We start from the raw sequence: 16,157 nt of genomic DNA on the forward strand, positions 1-16,157 counted from the left end.
TCTTCTTCCTCCTGGGCGGGGTTTCCTCCTATCCCTCTCTTCCTTCTCGTGCCTGGTTTCCTATTCTTCCTCCGGGACGGGGTTTCCTCCTATCCCTCTCTTCCTTCTCGTGCCTGGTTTCTTCTTCTTCCTCCTGGACGGGGTTTCCTCCTATCCCTCTCTTCCTTCTCGTGCCTGGTTTCCTCTTCTTCCTCCTGGACGGGGTTCCCTCCTATCCCTCTCTTCCTTCTCATGCCTGGTTTCCTCTTCTTCCTCCTGGACGGGGTTTCCTCCTATCCCTCTCTTCCTTCTCATTCCTGGTTTCCTCCTATCCCTCTCTTCCTTCTCATGCCTGGTTTCCTCTTCTTTCTCCTGAACGGGGTTTCCTCCTATCCCTCTCTTCCTTCTCATGCCTGGTTTCCTCTTCTTCCTCCTGGACGGGGTTTCCTCCCATCCCTCTCTTCCTTCTCATGCCTGGTTTCCTCTTCTTCTTTCTCCTGGACGGGGTTTCCTCCTATCCCTCTCTTCCTTCTCATTCCTGGTTTCCTCTTCTTCCTCCTGGACGGGGTTTCCTCCTATCCCTCTCTTCCTTCTCATGCCTGGTTTCCTCTTCTTCTTTCTCCTGGACGGGGTTTCCTCCTATCCCTCTCTTCCTTTTCATTCCTGGTTTCCTCTTCTTCCTCCTGGACGGGGTTTCCTCCTATCCCTCTCTTCCTTCTCATGCCTGGTTTCCTCTTCTACCTCCTGGGTGGGGTTTCCTCCCATCCCTCTCTTCCTTCTCATTCCTGGTTTCCTCTTCTTCCTCCTGGACGGGGTTTCCTCCTATCCCTCTCTTCCTTCTCATGCCTGGTTTCCTCTTCTTCCTCCTGGACGGGGTTTCCTCCTATCCCTCTCTGACTTCTCATGCCTGGTTTCCTCTTCTTCCTCCTGGGTGGGGTTTCCTCCCATCCCTCTCTTCCTTCTCATGCCTGGTTTCCTCTTCTTCCTCCTGGACGGGGTTTCCTCCCATCCCTCTCTTCCTTGTCATGCCTGGTTTCCTCTTCTTCTTTCTCCTGGACGGGGTTTCCTCCTATCCCTCTCTTCCTTTTCATTCCTGGTTTCCTCTTCTTCCTCCTGGACGGGGTTTCCTCCTATCCCTCTCTTCCTTCTCATGCCTGGCTTCCTCTTCTTCCTCCTGAACGGGGTTTCCTCCCATCCCTCTTCCTTTTCATGCCTGGTTTCCTCTTCTTCTTTCTCCTGGACGGGGTTTCCTCCTATCCCTCTCTTCCTTTTCATTCCTGGTTTCCTCTTCTTCCTCCTGGACGGGGTTTCCTCCTATCCCTCTCTTCCTTCTCATGCCTGGTTTCCTCTTCTTCCTCCTGGACGGGGTTTCCTCCCATCGCTCTCTTCCTTCTCATTCCTGGTTTCCTCTTCTACCTCCTGGGTGGGGTTTCCTCCTATCCCTCTCTTCCTTCTCATGCCTGGTTTCCTCTTCTTCCTCCTGGACGGGGTTTCCTCCTATCCCTCTCTTCCTTCTCATTCCTGGTTTCCTCTTCTTCCTCCTGGACGGGGTTTCCTCCTATCCCTCTCTTCCTTCTCATGCCTGGTTTCCTCTTCTTCCTCCTGGACGGGGTTTCCTCCTATCCCTCTCTTCCTTCTCATGCCTGGTTTCCTCTTCTTCCTCCTGGACGGGGTTTCCTCCCATCCCTCTCTTCCTTCTCATGCCTGGTTTCCTCTTCTACCTCCTGGGTGGGGTTTCCTCCCATCCCTCTCTTCCTTCTCATTCCTGGTTTCCTCTTCTTCCTCCTGGACGGGGTTTCCTCCTATCCCTCTCTTCCTTCTCATGCCTGGTTTCCTCTTCTTCCTCCTGGACGGGGTTTCCTCCCATCCCTCTCTTCCTTCTCATTCCTGGTTTCCTCTTCTTCCTCCTGGACGGGGTTTCCTCCTATCCCTCTCTTCCTTCTCATGCCTGGTTTCCTCTTCTTCCTCCTGGGTGGGGTTTCCTCCCATCCCTCTCTTCCTTCTCATGCCTGGTTTCCTCTTCTTCCTCCTGGACGGGGTTTCCTCCCATCCCTCTCTTCCTTCTCATGCCTGGTTTCCTCTTCTTCTTTCTCCTGGACGGGGTTTCCTCCTATCCCTCTCTTCCTTTTCATTCCTGGTTTCCTCTTCTTCCTCCTGGACGGGGTTTCCTCCTATCCCTCTCTTCCTTCTCATTCCTGGTTTCCTCTTCTTCCTCCTGGGTGGGGTTTCCTCCCATCCCTCTCTTCCTTCTCATGCCTGTTTTCCTCTTCTTCCTCCTGGACGGGGTTTCCTCCTATCCCTCTCTTCCTTCTCATGCCTGGTTTCCTCTTCTTCCTCCTGGACGGGGTTTCCTCCTATCCCTCTCTTCCTTCTCATGCCTGGTTTCCTCTTCTACCTCCTGGACGGGGTTTCCTCCTATCCCTCTCTGACTTCTCATGCCTGGTTTCCTCTTCTACCTCCTGGGTGGGGTTTCCTCCCATCCCTCTCTTCCTTCTCATTCCTGGTTTCCTCTTCTTCCTCCTGGACGGGGTTTCCTCCTATCCCTCTCTTCCTTCTCATGCCTGGTTTCCTCTTCTTCCTCCTGGACGGGGTTTCCTCCTATCCCTCTCTTCCTTCTCATGCCTGGTTTCCTCTTCTTCCTCCTGGACGGGGTTTCCTCCTATCCCTCTCTTCCTTCTCATGCCTGGTTTCCTCTTCTTCCTCCTGGACGGGGTTTCCTCCTATCCCTCTCTTCCTTCTCATGCCTGGTTTCCTCTTCTTCCTCCTGGACGGGGTTTCCTCCTATCCCTCTCTTCCTTCTCATGCCTGGTTTCCTCTTCTTCCTCCTGGACGGGGTTTCCTCCCATCCCTCTCTTCCTTCTCATGCCTGGTTTCCTCTTCTACCTCCTGGGTGGGGTTTCCTCCCATCCCTCTCTTCCTTCTCATTCCTGGTTTCCTCTTCTTCCTCCTGGACGGGGTTTCCTCCTATCCCTCTCTTCCTTCTCATGCCTGGTTTCCTCTTCTTCTTTCTCCTGGACGGGGTTTCCTCCCATCTCTCTCTTCCTTCTCATGCCTGGTTTCCTCTTCTTCCTCCTGGATGGGGTTTCCTCCTATCCCTCTCTTCCTTCTCATGCCTGGTTTCCTCTTCTTCCTCCTGGACGGGGTTTCCTCCTATCCCTCTCTTCCTTCTCATGCGTGGTTTCCTCTTCTTCCTCCTGGGTGGGGTTTCCTCCCATCCCTCTCTTCCTTCTCATGCCTGGTTTCCTCTTCTTCCTCCTGGACGGGGTTTCCTCCCATCCCTCTCTTCCTTCTCATGCCTGGTTTCCTCTTCTTCTTTCTCCTGGACGGGGTTTCCTCCTATCCCTCTCTTCCTTTTCATTCCTGGTTTCCTCTTCTTCCTCCTGGACGGGGTTTCCTCCTATCCCTCTCTTCCTTCTCATGCCTGGTTTCCTCTTCTTCCTCCTGGACGGGGTTTCCTCCCATCCCTCTCTTCCTTCTCATGCCTGGTTTCCTCTTCTTCTTTCTCCTGGACGGGGTTTCCTCCTATCCCTCTCTTCCTTTTCATTCCTGGTTTCCTCTTCTTCCTCCTGGACGGGGTTTCCTCCTATCCCTCTCTTCCTTCTCATGCCTGGTTTCCTCTTCTTCCTCCTGGACGGGGTTTCCTCCCATCCCTCTCTTCCTTCTCATTCCTGGTTTCCTCTTCTACCTCCTGGGTGGGGTTTCCTCCTATCCCTCTCTTCCTTCTCATGTCTGGTTTCCTCTTCTTCCTCCTGGACGGGGTTTCCTCCTATCCCTCTCTTCCTTCTCATTCCTGGTTTCCTCTTCTTCCTCCTGGACGGGGTTTCCTCCTATCCCTCTCTTCCTTCTCATGCCTGGTTTCCTCTTCTTCCTCCTGGACGGGGTTTCCTCCTATCCCTCTCTTCCTTCTCATGCCTGGTTTCCTCTTCTTCCTCCTGGACGGGGTTTCCTCCCATCCCTCTCTTCCTTCTCATGCCTGGTTTCCTCTTCTACCTCCTGGGTGGGGTTTCCTCCCATCCCTCTCTTCCTTCTCATGCCTGGTTTCCTCTTCTTCTTTCTCCTGGACGGGGTTTCCTCCTATCCCTCTCTTCCTTTTCATTCCTGGTTTCCTCTTCTTCCTCCTGGACGGGGTTTCCTCCTATCCCTCTCTGACTTCTCATGCCTGGTTTCCTCTTCTTCCTCCTGGGTGGGGTTTCCTCCCATCCCTCTCTTCCTTCTCATGCCTGGTTTCCTCTTCTTCCTCCTGGACGGGGTTTCCTCCCATCCCTCTCTTCCTTCTCATGCCTGGTTTCCTCTTCTTCTTTCTCCTGGACGGGGTTTCCTCCTATCCCTCTCTTCCTTTTCATTCCTGGTTTCCTCTTCTTCCTCCTGGACGGGGTTTCCTCCTATCCCTCTCTTCCTTCTCGTGCCTGGTTTCCTATTCTTCCTCCTGGACGGGGTTTCCTCCTATCCCTCTCTTCCTTCTCGTGCCTGGTTTCCTCTTCTTCCTCCTGGGTTGGGTTTCCTCCTATCCCTCTCTTCCTTCTCATGCCTGGTTTCCTCTTCTTCCTCCTGGATGGGGTTTCCTCCTATCCCTCTCTTCCTTCTCATGCCTGGTTTCCTCTTCTTCCTCCTGGACGGGGTTTCCTCCTATCCCTCTCTTCCTTCTCATTCCTGGTTTCCTCTTCTTCCTCCTGGGCGGGGTTTCCTCCTATCCCTCTCTTCCTTCTCGTGCCTGGTTTCCTCTTCTTCCTCCTGGACGGGGTTTCCTCCTATCCCTCTCTTCCTTCTCATGCCTGGTTTCCTCTTCTTCCTCCTGGATGGGGTTTCCTCCTATCCCTCTCTTCCTTCTCGTGCCTGGTTTCCTATTCTTCCTCCTGGACGGGGTTTCCTCCTATCCCTCTCTTCCTTCTCGTGCCTGGTTTCCTCTTCTTCCTCCTGGGTTGGGTTTCCTCCTATCCCTCTCTTCCTTCTCGTGCCTGGTTTCCTCTTCTTCCTCCTGGGCGGGGTTTCCTCCTATCCCTCTCTTCCTTCTCGTGCCTGGTTTCCTCTTCTTCCTCCTGGGCGGGGTTTCCTCCTATCCCTCTCTTCCTGCTCATTCCTGGTTTCCTATTCTTCCTCCTGGACGGGGTTTCCTCCTATCCCTCTCTTCCTTATCGTGCCTGGTTTCCTCTTCTTCCTCCTGGACGGGGTTTCCTCCTATCCCTCTCTTCCTTCTCATTCCTGGTTTCCTCTTCTTCCTCCTGGACGGGGTTTCCTCCTATCCCTCTCTTCCTTCTCATGCCTGGTTTCCTCCTATCCCTCTCTTCCTTCTCATGCCTGGTTTCCTCTTCTTCCTCCTGGACAGGGTTTCCTCCTATCCCTCTCTTCCTTCTCATTCCTGGTTTCCTCCTATCCCTCTCTTCCTTCTCATGCCTGGTTTCCTCTTCTTTCTCCTGAACGGGGTTTCCTCCTATCCCTCTCTTCCTTCTCATGCCTGGTTTCCTCTTCTTCCTCCTGGACGGGGTTTCCTCCCATCCCTCTCTTCCTTCTCATGCCTGGTTTCCTCTTCTTCTTTCTCCTGGACGGGGTTTCCTCCTATCCCTCTCTTCCTTCTCATTCCTGGTTTCCTCTTCTTCCTCCTGGACGGGGTTTCCTCCTATCCCTCTCTTCCTTCTCATGCCTGGTTTCCTCTTCTTCTTTCTCCTGGACGGGGTTTCCTCCTATCCCTCTCTTCCTTTTCATTCCTGGTTTCCTCTTCTTCCTCCTGGACGGGGTTTCCTCCTATCCCTCTCTTCCTTCTCATGCCTGGTTTCCTCTTCTTCCTCCTGGACGGGGTTTCCTCCTATCCCTCTCTTCCTTCTCATGCCTGGTTTCCTCTTCTTCCTCCTGGACGGGGTTTCCTCCTATCCCTCTCTTCCTTCTCATGCCTAGTTTCCTCTTCTTCCTCCTGGACGGGGTTTCCTCCTATCCCTCTCTTCCTTCTCATGCCTGGTTTCCTCTTCTTCCTCCTGGACGGGGTTTCCTCCCATCCCTCTCTTCCTTCTCATGCCTGGTTTCCTCTTCTTCCTCCTGGACGGGGTTTCCTCCCATCCCTCTCTTCCTTCTCATGCCTGGTTTCCTCTTCTACCTCCTGGGTGGGGTTTCCTCCCATCCCTCTCTTCCTTCTCATTCCTGGTTTCCTCTTCTTCCTCCTGGACGGGGTTTCCTCCTATCCCTCTCTTCCTTCTCATGCCTGGTTTCCTCTTCTTCCTCCTGGACGGGGTTTCCTCCTATCCCTCTCTTCCTTCTCAGGCCTGGTTTCCTCTTCTTCCTCCTGGACGGGGTTTCCTCCTATCCCTCTCTTCCTTCTCATGCCTGGTTTCCTCTTCTTCCTCCTGGACGGGGTTTCCTCCCATCCCTCTCTTCCTTCTCATGCCTGGTTTCCTCTTCTACCTCCTGGACGGGGTTTCCTCCTAAACCTCTCTTCCTTCTCATTCCTGGTTTCCTCTTCTTCCTCCTGGACGGGGTTTCCTCCCATCCCTCTCTTCCTTCTCATGCCTGGTTTCCTCTTCTACCTCCTGGACGGGGTTTCCTCCTATCCCTCTCTTCCTTCTCATGCCTGGTTTCCTCTTCTTCCTCCTGGACGGGGTTTCCTCCTATCCCTCTCTTCCTTCTCAGGCCTGGTTTCCTCTTCTTCCTCCTGGACGGGGTTTCCTCCTATCCCTCTCTTCCTTCTCATGCCTGGTTTCCTCTTCTTCCTCCTGGACGGGGTTTCCTCCCATCCCTCTCTTCCTTCTCATGCCTGGTTTCCTCTTCTACCTCCTGGACGGGGTTTCCTCCTATCCCTCTCTTCCTTCTCATTCCTGGTTTCCTCTTCTTCCTCCTGGACGGGGTTTCCTCCCATCCCTCTCTTCCTTCTCATGCCTGGTTTCCTCTTCTACCTCCTGGACGGGGTTTCCTCCTATCCCTCTCTTCCTTCTCATGCCTGGTTTCCTCTTCTTCCTCCTGGACGGGGTTTCCTCCTATCCCTCTCTGACTTCTCATGCCTGGTTTCCTCTTCTTCCTCCTGGGTGGGGTTTCCTCCCATCCCTCTCTTCCTTCTCATGCCTGGTTTCCTCTTCTTCTTTCTCCTGGACGGGGTTTCCTCCTATCCCTCTCTTCCTTTTCATTCCTGGTTTCCTCTTCTTCCTCCTGGACGGGGTTTCCTCCCATCCCTCTCTTCCTTCTCATGCCTGGTTTCCTCTTCTTCCTCCTGGACGGGGTTTCCTCCCATCCCTCTCTTCCTTCTCATGCCTGGTTTCCTCTTCTACCTCCTGGGTGGGGTTTCCTCCCATCCCTCTCTTCCTTATCATTCCTGGTTTCCTCTTCTTCCTCCTGGACGGGGTTTCCTCCTATCCCTCTCTTCCTTCTCATGCCTGGTTTCCTCTTCTTCCTCCTGGACGGTGTTTCCTCCTATCCCTCTCTTCCTTCTCATGCCTGGTTTCCTCTTCTTCCTCCTGGACGGGGTTTCCTCCTATCCCTCTCTTCCTTCTCATGCCTGGTTTCCTCTTCTTCCTCCTGGACGGGGTTTGCTCCTATCCCTCTCTTCCTTCTCATGCCTGGTTTCCTCTTCTTCCTCCTGGACGGGGTTTCCTCCCATCCCTCTCTTCCTTCTCATGCCTGGTTTCCTCTTCTACCTCCTGGACGGTGTTTCCTCCTAACCCTCTCTTCCTTCTCGTGCCTGGTTTCCTCTTCTACCTCCTGGACGGGGTTTCCTCCTATCCCTCTCTTCCTTCTCGTGCCTGGTTTCCTCTTCTTCCTCCTGGGCGGGGTTTCCTCCTATCCCTCTCTTCCTTCTCGTGCCTGGTTTCCTATTCTTCCTCCTGGACGGGGTTTCCTCCTATCCCTCTCTTCCTTCTCGTGCCTGGTTTCCTCTTCTTCCTCCTGGACGGGGTTTCCTCCTATCCCTCTCTTCCTTCTCATGCCTGGTTCCCTCCTATCCCTCTCTTCCTTCTCATGCCTGGTTTCCTCTTCTTCCTCCTGGACGGGGTTTCCTCCTATCCCTCTCTTCCTTCTCATTCCTGGTTTCCTCCTATCCCTCTCTTCCTTCTCATGCCTGGTTTCCTCTTCTTTCTCCTGAACGGGGTTTCCTCCTATCCCTCTCTTCCTTCTCATGCCTGGTTTCCTCTTCTTCCTCCTGGACGGGGTTTCCTCCCATCCCTCTCTTCCTTCTCATGCCTGGTTTCCTCTTCTTCTTTCTCCTGGACGGGGTTTCCTCCTATCCCTCTCTTCCTTCTCATTCCTGGTTTCCTCTTCTTCCTCCTGGACGGGGTTTCCTCCTATCCCTCTCTTCCTTCTCATGCCTGGTTTCCTCTTCTTCCTCCTGGACGGGGTTTCCTCCTATCCCTCTCTTCCTTCTCATGCCTGGTTTCCTCTTCTTCCTCCTGGTCGGGGTTTCCTCCTATCCCTCTCTTCCTTCTCATGCCTGGTTTCCTCTTCTTCCTCCTGGACGGGGTTTCCTCCCATCCCTCTCTTCCTTCTCATGCCTGGTTTCCTCTTCTTCCTCCTGGACGGGGTTTCCTCCCATCCCTCTCTTCCTTCTCATTCCTGGTTTCCTCTTCTTCCTCCTGGACGGGGTTTCCTCCTATCCCTCTCTTCCTTCTCATGCCTGGTTTCCTCTTCTTCCTCCTGGACGGGGTTTCCTCCTATCCCTCTCTTCCTTCTCATTCCTGGTTTCCTCTTCTTCCTCCTGGACGGGGTTTCCTCCTATCCCTCTCTTCCTTCTCATTCCTGGTTTCCTCTTCTTCTTTCTCCTGGACAGGGTTTCCTCCTATCCTTCTCTTCCTTCTCATGCCTGGTTTCCTCTTCTTCCTCCTGGAAGGGGTTTCCTCCTATTCCTCTCTTCCTTCTCGTTCCTGGTTTCCTCTTCTTCCTCCTGGATGGGGTTTCCTCCCATCCCTCTCTTCCTTCTCATTCCTGGTTTCCTCTTCTTCTTTCTCCTGGACGGGGTTTCCTCCTATCCCTCTCTTCCTTTTCATTCCTGGTTTCCTCTTCTTCCTCCTGGACGGGGTTTCCTCCTATCCCTCTCTTCCTTCTCATGCCTGGTTTCCTCTTCTTCCTCCTGGATGGGGTTTCCTCCTATCCCTCTCTTCCTTCTCATGCCTGGTTTCCTCTTCTTCCTCCTGGACGGGGTTTCCTCCCATCCCTCTCTTCCTTCTCATGCCTGGTTTCCTCTTCTTCCTCCTGGGTGGGATTTCCTCCCATCCCTCTCTTCCTTCTCATGCCTGGTTTCCTCTTCTTCCTCCTGGATGGGGTTTCCTCCCATCCCTCTCTTCCTTCTCATGCCTGGTTTCCTCTTCTTCTTTCTCCTGGACGGGGTTTCCTCCTATCCCTCTCTTCCTTCTCATGCCTGGTTTCCTCTTCTTCTTTCTCCTGGACGGGGTTTCCTCCTATCCCTCTCTTCCTTCTCATGCCTGGTTTCCTCTTCTTCCTCCTGGGTGGGGTTTCCTCCCATCCCTCTCTTCCTTCTCATTCCTGGTTTCCTCTTCTTCCTCCTGGACGGGGTTTCCTCCTATCCCTCTCTTCCTTCTCATGCCTGGTTTCCTCTTCTTCTTTCTCCTGGACGGGGTTTCCTCCTATCCCTCTCTTCCTTCTCATGCCTGGTTTCCTCTTCTTCCTCCTGGACGGGGTTTCCTCCTATCCCTCTCTGACTTCTCATGCCTGGTTTCCTCTTCTTCCTCCTGGGTGGGGTTTCCTCCCATCCCTCTCTTCCTTCTCATGCCTGGTTTCCTCTTCTTCCTCCTGGACGGGGTTTCCTCCCATCCCTCTCTTCCTTCTCATGCCTGGTTTCCTCGTCTTCTTTCTCCTGGACGGGGTTTCCTCCTATCCCTCTCTTCCTTTTCATTCCTGGTTTCCTCTTCTTCCTCCTGGACGGGGTTTCCTCCTATCCCTCTCTTCCTTCTCATGCCTGGTTTCCTCTTCTTCCTCCTGGACGGGGTTTCCTCCCATCCCTCTCTTCCTTCTCATTCCTGGTTTCCTCTTCTACCTCCTGGGTGGGGTTTCCTCCTATCCCTCTCTTCCTTCTCATGCCTGGTTTCCTCTTCTTCCTCCTGGACGGGGTTTCCTCCTATCCCTCTCTTCCTTCTCATTCCTGGTTTCCTCTTCTTCCTCCTGGACGGGGTTTCCTCCTATCCCTCTCTTCCTTCTCATGCCTGGTTTCCTCTTCTTCCTCCTGGACGGGGTTTCCTCCTATCCCTCTCTTCCTTCTCATGCCTGGTTTCCTCTTCTTCCTCCTGGACGGGGTTTCCTCCTATCCCTCTCTTCCTTCTCATGCCTGGTTTCCTCTTCTTCCTCCTGGACGGGGTTTCCTCCCATCCCTCTCTTCCTTCTCATGCCTGGTTTCCTCTTCTACCTCCTGGGTGGGGTTTCCTCCCATCCCTCTCTTCCTTCTCATTCCTGGTTTCCTCTTCTTCCTCCTGGACGGGGTTTCCTCCTATCCCTCTCTTCCTTCTCATGCCTGGTTTCCTCTTCTTCCTCCTGGGTGGGGTTTCCTCCTATCCCTCTCTTCCTTCTCATGCCTGGTTTCCTCTTCTTCCTCCTGGACATGGTTTCCTCCCATCCCTCTCTTCCTTCTCATGCCTGGTTTCCTCTTCTTCTTTCTCCTGGACGGGGTTTCCTCCTATCCCTCTCTTCCTTTTCATTCCTGGTTTCCTCTTCTTCCTCCTGGACGGGGTTTCCTCCTATCCCTCTCTTCCTTCTCATGCCTGGTTTCCTCTTCTTCCTCCTGGACGGGGTTTCCTCCCATCCCTCTCTTCCTTCTCATGCCTGGTTTCCTCTTCTACCTCCTGGGTGGGGTTTCCTCCTATCCCTCTCTTCCTTCTCATGCCTGGTTTCCTCTTCTTCCTCCTGGACGGGGTTTCCTCCTATCCCTCTCTTCCTTCTCATTCCTGGTTTCCTCTTCTTCCTCCTGGACGGGGTTTCCTCCTATCCCTCTCTTCCTTCTCATGCCTGGTTTCCTCTTCTTCCTCCTGGGTGGGGTTTCCTCCTATCCCTCTCTTCCTTCTCGTGCCTGGTTTCCTCTTCTTCCTCCTGGACGGGGTTTCCTCCTATCCCTCTCTTCCTTCTCATGCCTGGTTTCCTCTTCTTCCTCCTGGGTGGGGTTTCCTCCTATCCCTCTCTTCCTTCTCGTGCCTGGTTTCCTCTTCTTCCTCCTGGACGGGGTTTCCTCCTATCCCTCTCTTCCTTCTCATGCCTGGTTTCCTCTTCTTCCTCCTGGACGGGGTTTCCTCCTATCCCTCTCTTCCTTCTCATGCCTGGTTTCCTCTTCTTCCTCCTGGACGGGGTTTCCTCCCATCCCTCTCTTCCTTCTCATGCCTGGTTTCCTCTTCTTCCTCCTGGACGGGGTTTCCTCCTATCCCTCTCTTCCTTCTCATGCCTGGTTTCCTCTTCTTCCTCCTGGACGGGGTTTCCTCCTATCCCTCTCTTCCTTCTCATTCCTGGTTTCCTCTTCTTCCTCCTGGGCGGGGTTTTCTCCTCTCCTCCCATACATCCTGCGCTATGCAGCATTCTTTGTAGGTGGTAATTCTACTTTCCTTCTTTGCTTTAATGATGTGCTAATCGCTTCCATCTCTCTCTCTCTCTTCCAGGCCTTTGAAGGACGGGGAACTCTTTGAGATTGTGATACAGAAGATGGTGGATCGTTGGTCGGGATCTATAGAGGCAGGTGAGGATGTCGATGGAAGAGCGGGCCTGTTATATGGTATGATAGGTGCATAATCTGATTTCTTTACTGTATAAAGTTTCAGTCTTATGTTGTGATAGGTCGGAGGTCCGCTATGGACCCGTTTTCTGGAGTCTGTGTTGTGATAGGTCTGGAGGTCAGTTATGGACCTGTTTCTGGAGGTCAGTTATGGACCTGTTTCTGGAGGTCAGTTATGGACCTGTTTCTGGAGGTCAGTTATGGACCTGTTTCTGGAGGTCAGTTATGGACCTGTTTCTGGAGGTCCGCTATGGACCTGTTTCTGGAGTCTGTGATAGGTCGGAGGTCAGCTATGGACCTGTTTCTGGAGTCTGTGATAGGTCGGAGATCAGTTATGGACCTGTTTCTGGAGTCTGTGATAGGTCGGAGGTCAGCTATGGACCTGTTTCTGGAGTCTGTGATAGGTCGGAGATCAGTTATGGACCTGTTTCTGGAGTCTGTGATAGGTCGGGGGTCAGTTATGGACCTGTTTCTGGAGTCTGTGATAGGTCGGAGGTCAGTTATGGACCTGTTTCTGGAGTCTGTGATAGGTCGGAGGTCAGTTATGGACCTGTTTCTGGAGTCTGTGATAGGTCGGAGGTCAGTTATGGACCTGTTTCTGGAGGTCAGTTATGGACCTGTTTCTGGAGGTCAGTTATGGACCTGTTTCTGGAGGTCAGTTATGGACCTGTTTCTGGAGGTCAGTTATGGACCTGTTTCTGGAGGTCAGTTATGGACCTGTTTCTGGAGGTCAGTTATGGACCTGTTTCTGGAGGTCCGTTATGGACCTGTTTCTGGAGGTCCGCTATGGACCTTTTTCTGGAGTCTGTGATAGGTCGGAGGTCAGCTATGGACCTGTTTCTGGAGGTCAGCTATGGACCTGTTTCTGGAGTCTGTGATAGGTCGGAGGTCAGCTATGGACCTGTTTCTGGAGGTCAGCTATGGACCTGTTTCTGGAGGTCAGCTATGGACCTGTTTCTGGAGTCTGTGATAGGTCGGAGGTCAGCTATGGACCTGTTTCTGGAGGTCAGCTATGGACCTGTTTCTGGAGGTCAGCTATGGACCTGTTTCTGGAGGTCAGCTATGGACCTGTTTCTGGAGGTCAGCTATGGACCTGTTTCTGGAGGTCAGCTATGGACCTGTTTCTGGAGGTCAGCTATGGACCTGTTTCTGGAGGTCAGCTATGGACCTGTTTCTGGAGGTCAGCTATGGACCTGTTTCTGGAGGTCAGCTATGGACCTGTTTCTGGAGGTCAGCTATGGACCTGTTTCTGGAGGTCAGCTATGGACCTGTTTCTGGAGGTCAGCTATGGACCTGTTTCTGGAGGTCAGCTATGGACCTGTTTCTGGAGGTCAGTTTTGGACCTGTTTCTGGAGGTCCGCTATGGACCTGTTTCTGGAGGTCCGCTATGGACCTGTTTCTGGAGGTCCGCTATGGACCTGTTTCTGGAGGTCCGTTATGGACCTGTTTCTGGAGGTCCGTTATGGACCTGTTTCTGGAGGTCCGTTATGGACCTGTTTCTGGAGGTCCGTTATGGACCTGTTTCTGGAGGTCAGCTATGGACCTGTTTCTGGAGTCTGTGATAGGTCGGAGGTCAGCTATGGACCTGTTTCTGGAGGTCAGCTATGGACCTGTTTCTGGAGTCTGTGATAGGTCGGAGGTCAGCTATGGACCTGTTTCTGGAGGTCAGCTATGGACCTGTTTCTGGAGGTCAGCTATGGACCTGTTTCTGGAGGTCAGCTATGGACCTGTTTCTGGAGGTCAGCTATGGACCTGTTTCTGGAGGTCAGCTATGGACCCGTTTTCTGGAGGTCAGCTATGGACCCGTTTTCTGGAGGTCGGCTATGGACCCGTTTTCTGGAGGTCGGCTATGGACCCGTTTTCTGGAGGTCGGCTATGGACCCGTTTTCTGGAGGTCGGCTATGGACCCGTTTTCTGGAGGTCGGCTATGGACCCGTTTTCTGGAGGTCGGCTATGGACCTGTTTCTGGAGGTCGGCTATGGACCTGTTTCTGGAGGTCGGCTATGGACCTGTTTCTGGAGGTCGGCTATGGACCTGTTTCTGGAGGTCGGCTATGGACCTGTTTCTGGAGGTCGGCTATGGACCTGTTTCTGGAGGTCGGCTATGGACCTGTTTCTGGAGTCTGTGATAGGTCGGAGGTCAGCTATGGACCTGTTTTCTGGAGGTCAGCTATGGACCTGTTTCTGGAGTCTGTGATAGGTCTGAGGTCAGGTATGGACCCGTTTTCTGGAGGTCAGATATGGACCTGTTTCTGGAGGTCAGCTATGGACCCGTTTTCTGGAGGTCAGCTATGCATACAGTGAGGGCAAAATGTATTTGATCCCCTGCTGATTTTGTATGTTTGCCCGCTGACAACAGTGACAGAATACCAAGAAAAATATCCAGAAAAATTTATTTCAAAAAAGTTATAAATGGATTTGCATTTTGATGAATGATGATCCCTCCCCAAAACATGTTTCAGTACTTGGTGGCAAAACGCATGTCGGCAGTCAGACGTTTCTCGTAGTTGGCCACCAGGTTTTTACACATCTCAGGAGGGATTTTGTCCCTCTCCTCTTTGCAGATCCTTCAGGTTTCAAGGCTGAAGCTCGCTAACTCAAACCTTCAGCTCCCTCCACATATTTTCTATGGGATTAAGGTCTGGAGACTGGCTAGGCCAATCCACCTTAATGTGCTTCTTCTTGAGCCACTCCTTTGTTGCCTTGGCCGTGTGTTTTGGGTCATTGTCATGCTGGAAGACCCATTCATGACCCATCTTCAGTGCCCCGGTTGAGGGAAGGAGGTTCCTTGTCCATCGTCTCTTTGATGTAATGAAGTTGTCCTGTCCCCTTAGGAGAAAAAACGCCAACAAAGCATAATGTTTTTCCACCTCTATGTACGACGGTGGGGGATGGTGTTCTTGGGGTCATAGGTCCTCCATGTATGACGGTGGGGGGTGGTGTTCTTGGGGTCCTAGGACGTCCATGTATGACGGTGGGGGGTGGTGTTCTTGGGGTCATAGGTCCTCCATGTATGACGGGGGGGGGATGGTGTTCTTGGGGTCATAGGACCTCCATGTATGACGGTGGGGGATGGTGTTCTTGGGGTCATAGGTCCTCCATGTATGACGGTGGGGGGTGGTGTTCTTGGGGTCCTAGGACGTCCATGTATGACGGTGGGGGATGGTGTTCTTGGGGTCATAGGTCCTCCATGTATGACGGGGGGGGGATGGTGTTCTTGGGGTCATAGGACCTCCATGTATGACGGTGGGGGATGGTGTTCTTGGGGTCATAGGTCCTCCATGTATGACGGTGGGGAATGGTGTTCTTGGGGTCCTAGGACGTCCATGTATGACGGTGGGGGGTGGTGTTCTTGGGGTCATAGGTCCTCCATGTATGACGGTGGGGGATGGTGTTCTTGGGATCGTAGGACCTCCATGTATGACGGTGGGGGATGGTGTTCTTGGGATCGTAGGACCTCCATGTATGACGGTGGGGGATGGTGTTCTTGGGGTCATAGGTCCTCCATGTATGACGGTGGGGGATGGTGTTCTTGGGGTCATAGGACCTTCATGTATGACGGTGGGGGATGGTGTTCTTGGGGTCATAGGACCTTCATGTATGACGGTGGGGGATGGTGTTCTTGGGATCATAGGACCTCCATGTATGACGGTGGGGGATGGTGTTCTTGAGGTCATAGGACCTCCATGTATGACGGTGGGGGTGGTGTTCTTGAGGTCATAGGACCTCCATGTATGACGGTGGGGGATGGTGTTCTTGAGGTCATAGGACCTCCATGTATGACGGTGGGGGATGGTGTTCTTGAGGTCATAGGACCTCCATGTATGACGGTGGGGGATGGTGTTCTTGGGATCATAGGACCTTCATGTATGACGGTGGGGGGTGGCGTTCTTGGGGTCATAGGACCTCCATGTATGACGGTGGGGGATGGTGTTCTTGGGATCATAGGACCTTCATGTATGACGGTGGGGGGTGGCGTTCTTGGGGTCATAGGACCTCCATGTATGATGGTGGGGGATGGCATTCTTGGGGTCATAGGACCTCCATGTATGACGGTGGGGGATGGTGTTCTTGGGGTCATAGGACCTCCATGTATGACGGTGGGGGATGGTGTTCTTGGGGTCATAGGACCTCCATGTATGACGGTGGGGGATGGTGTTCTTGGGGTCATAGGACCTCCATGTATGACGGTGGGGGATGGTGTTCTTGGGGTCATAGGACCTCCACGTATGACGGTGGGGGATGGTGTTCTTGGGGTCATAGGACCTCCATGTATGATGGTGGGGGATGGCATTCTTGGGGTCATAGGACCTCCATGTATGACGGTGGGGGATGGTGTTCTTGGGGGTCATAGGACCTCCATGTATGACGGTGGGGGATGGTGTCCTTGGGGTCATAGGCAGCATTCCTCCTCCTCCAAACACGGTGAGTTGAGTTGATACCAAAGATCTGGATTTTGGTCTCCTCTGACCACAACCCTTCCCCCGGTTCTCCTCGGAATCATT

At 53.1% G+C, this 16,157-nt stretch overlaps 1 protein-coding gene across 1 annotated transcript in view; it reads left to right on the forward strand.

Annotated features, from left to right (window-relative positions):
* The window catches only part of LOC143959396 (neuralized-like protein 4), a gene marked incomplete in the record, with an annotated part of 104,341 nt that overhangs the window by 38,778 nt on the left and 49,406 nt on the right, over positions 1-16,157 (forward strand). Inside the window, 1 exon segment of the mRNA XM_077468032.1 lies at positions 11,541-11,617. Coding sequence (XP_077324158.1) covers positions 11,541-11,617 — 77 coding nt within the window.

Source organism: Lithobates pipiens, unplaced genomic scaffold (genome assembly GCF_037356315.1).
Source record: "Lithobates pipiens isolate NorthernLeopardFrog02 unplaced genomic scaffold, aLitPip1_a1.2 Scaffold_73, whole genome shotgun sequence".
In the NCBI taxonomy this organism is placed as follows: Eukaryota; Metazoa; Chordata; class Amphibia; order Anura; family Ranidae; genus Lithobates; species Lithobates pipiens.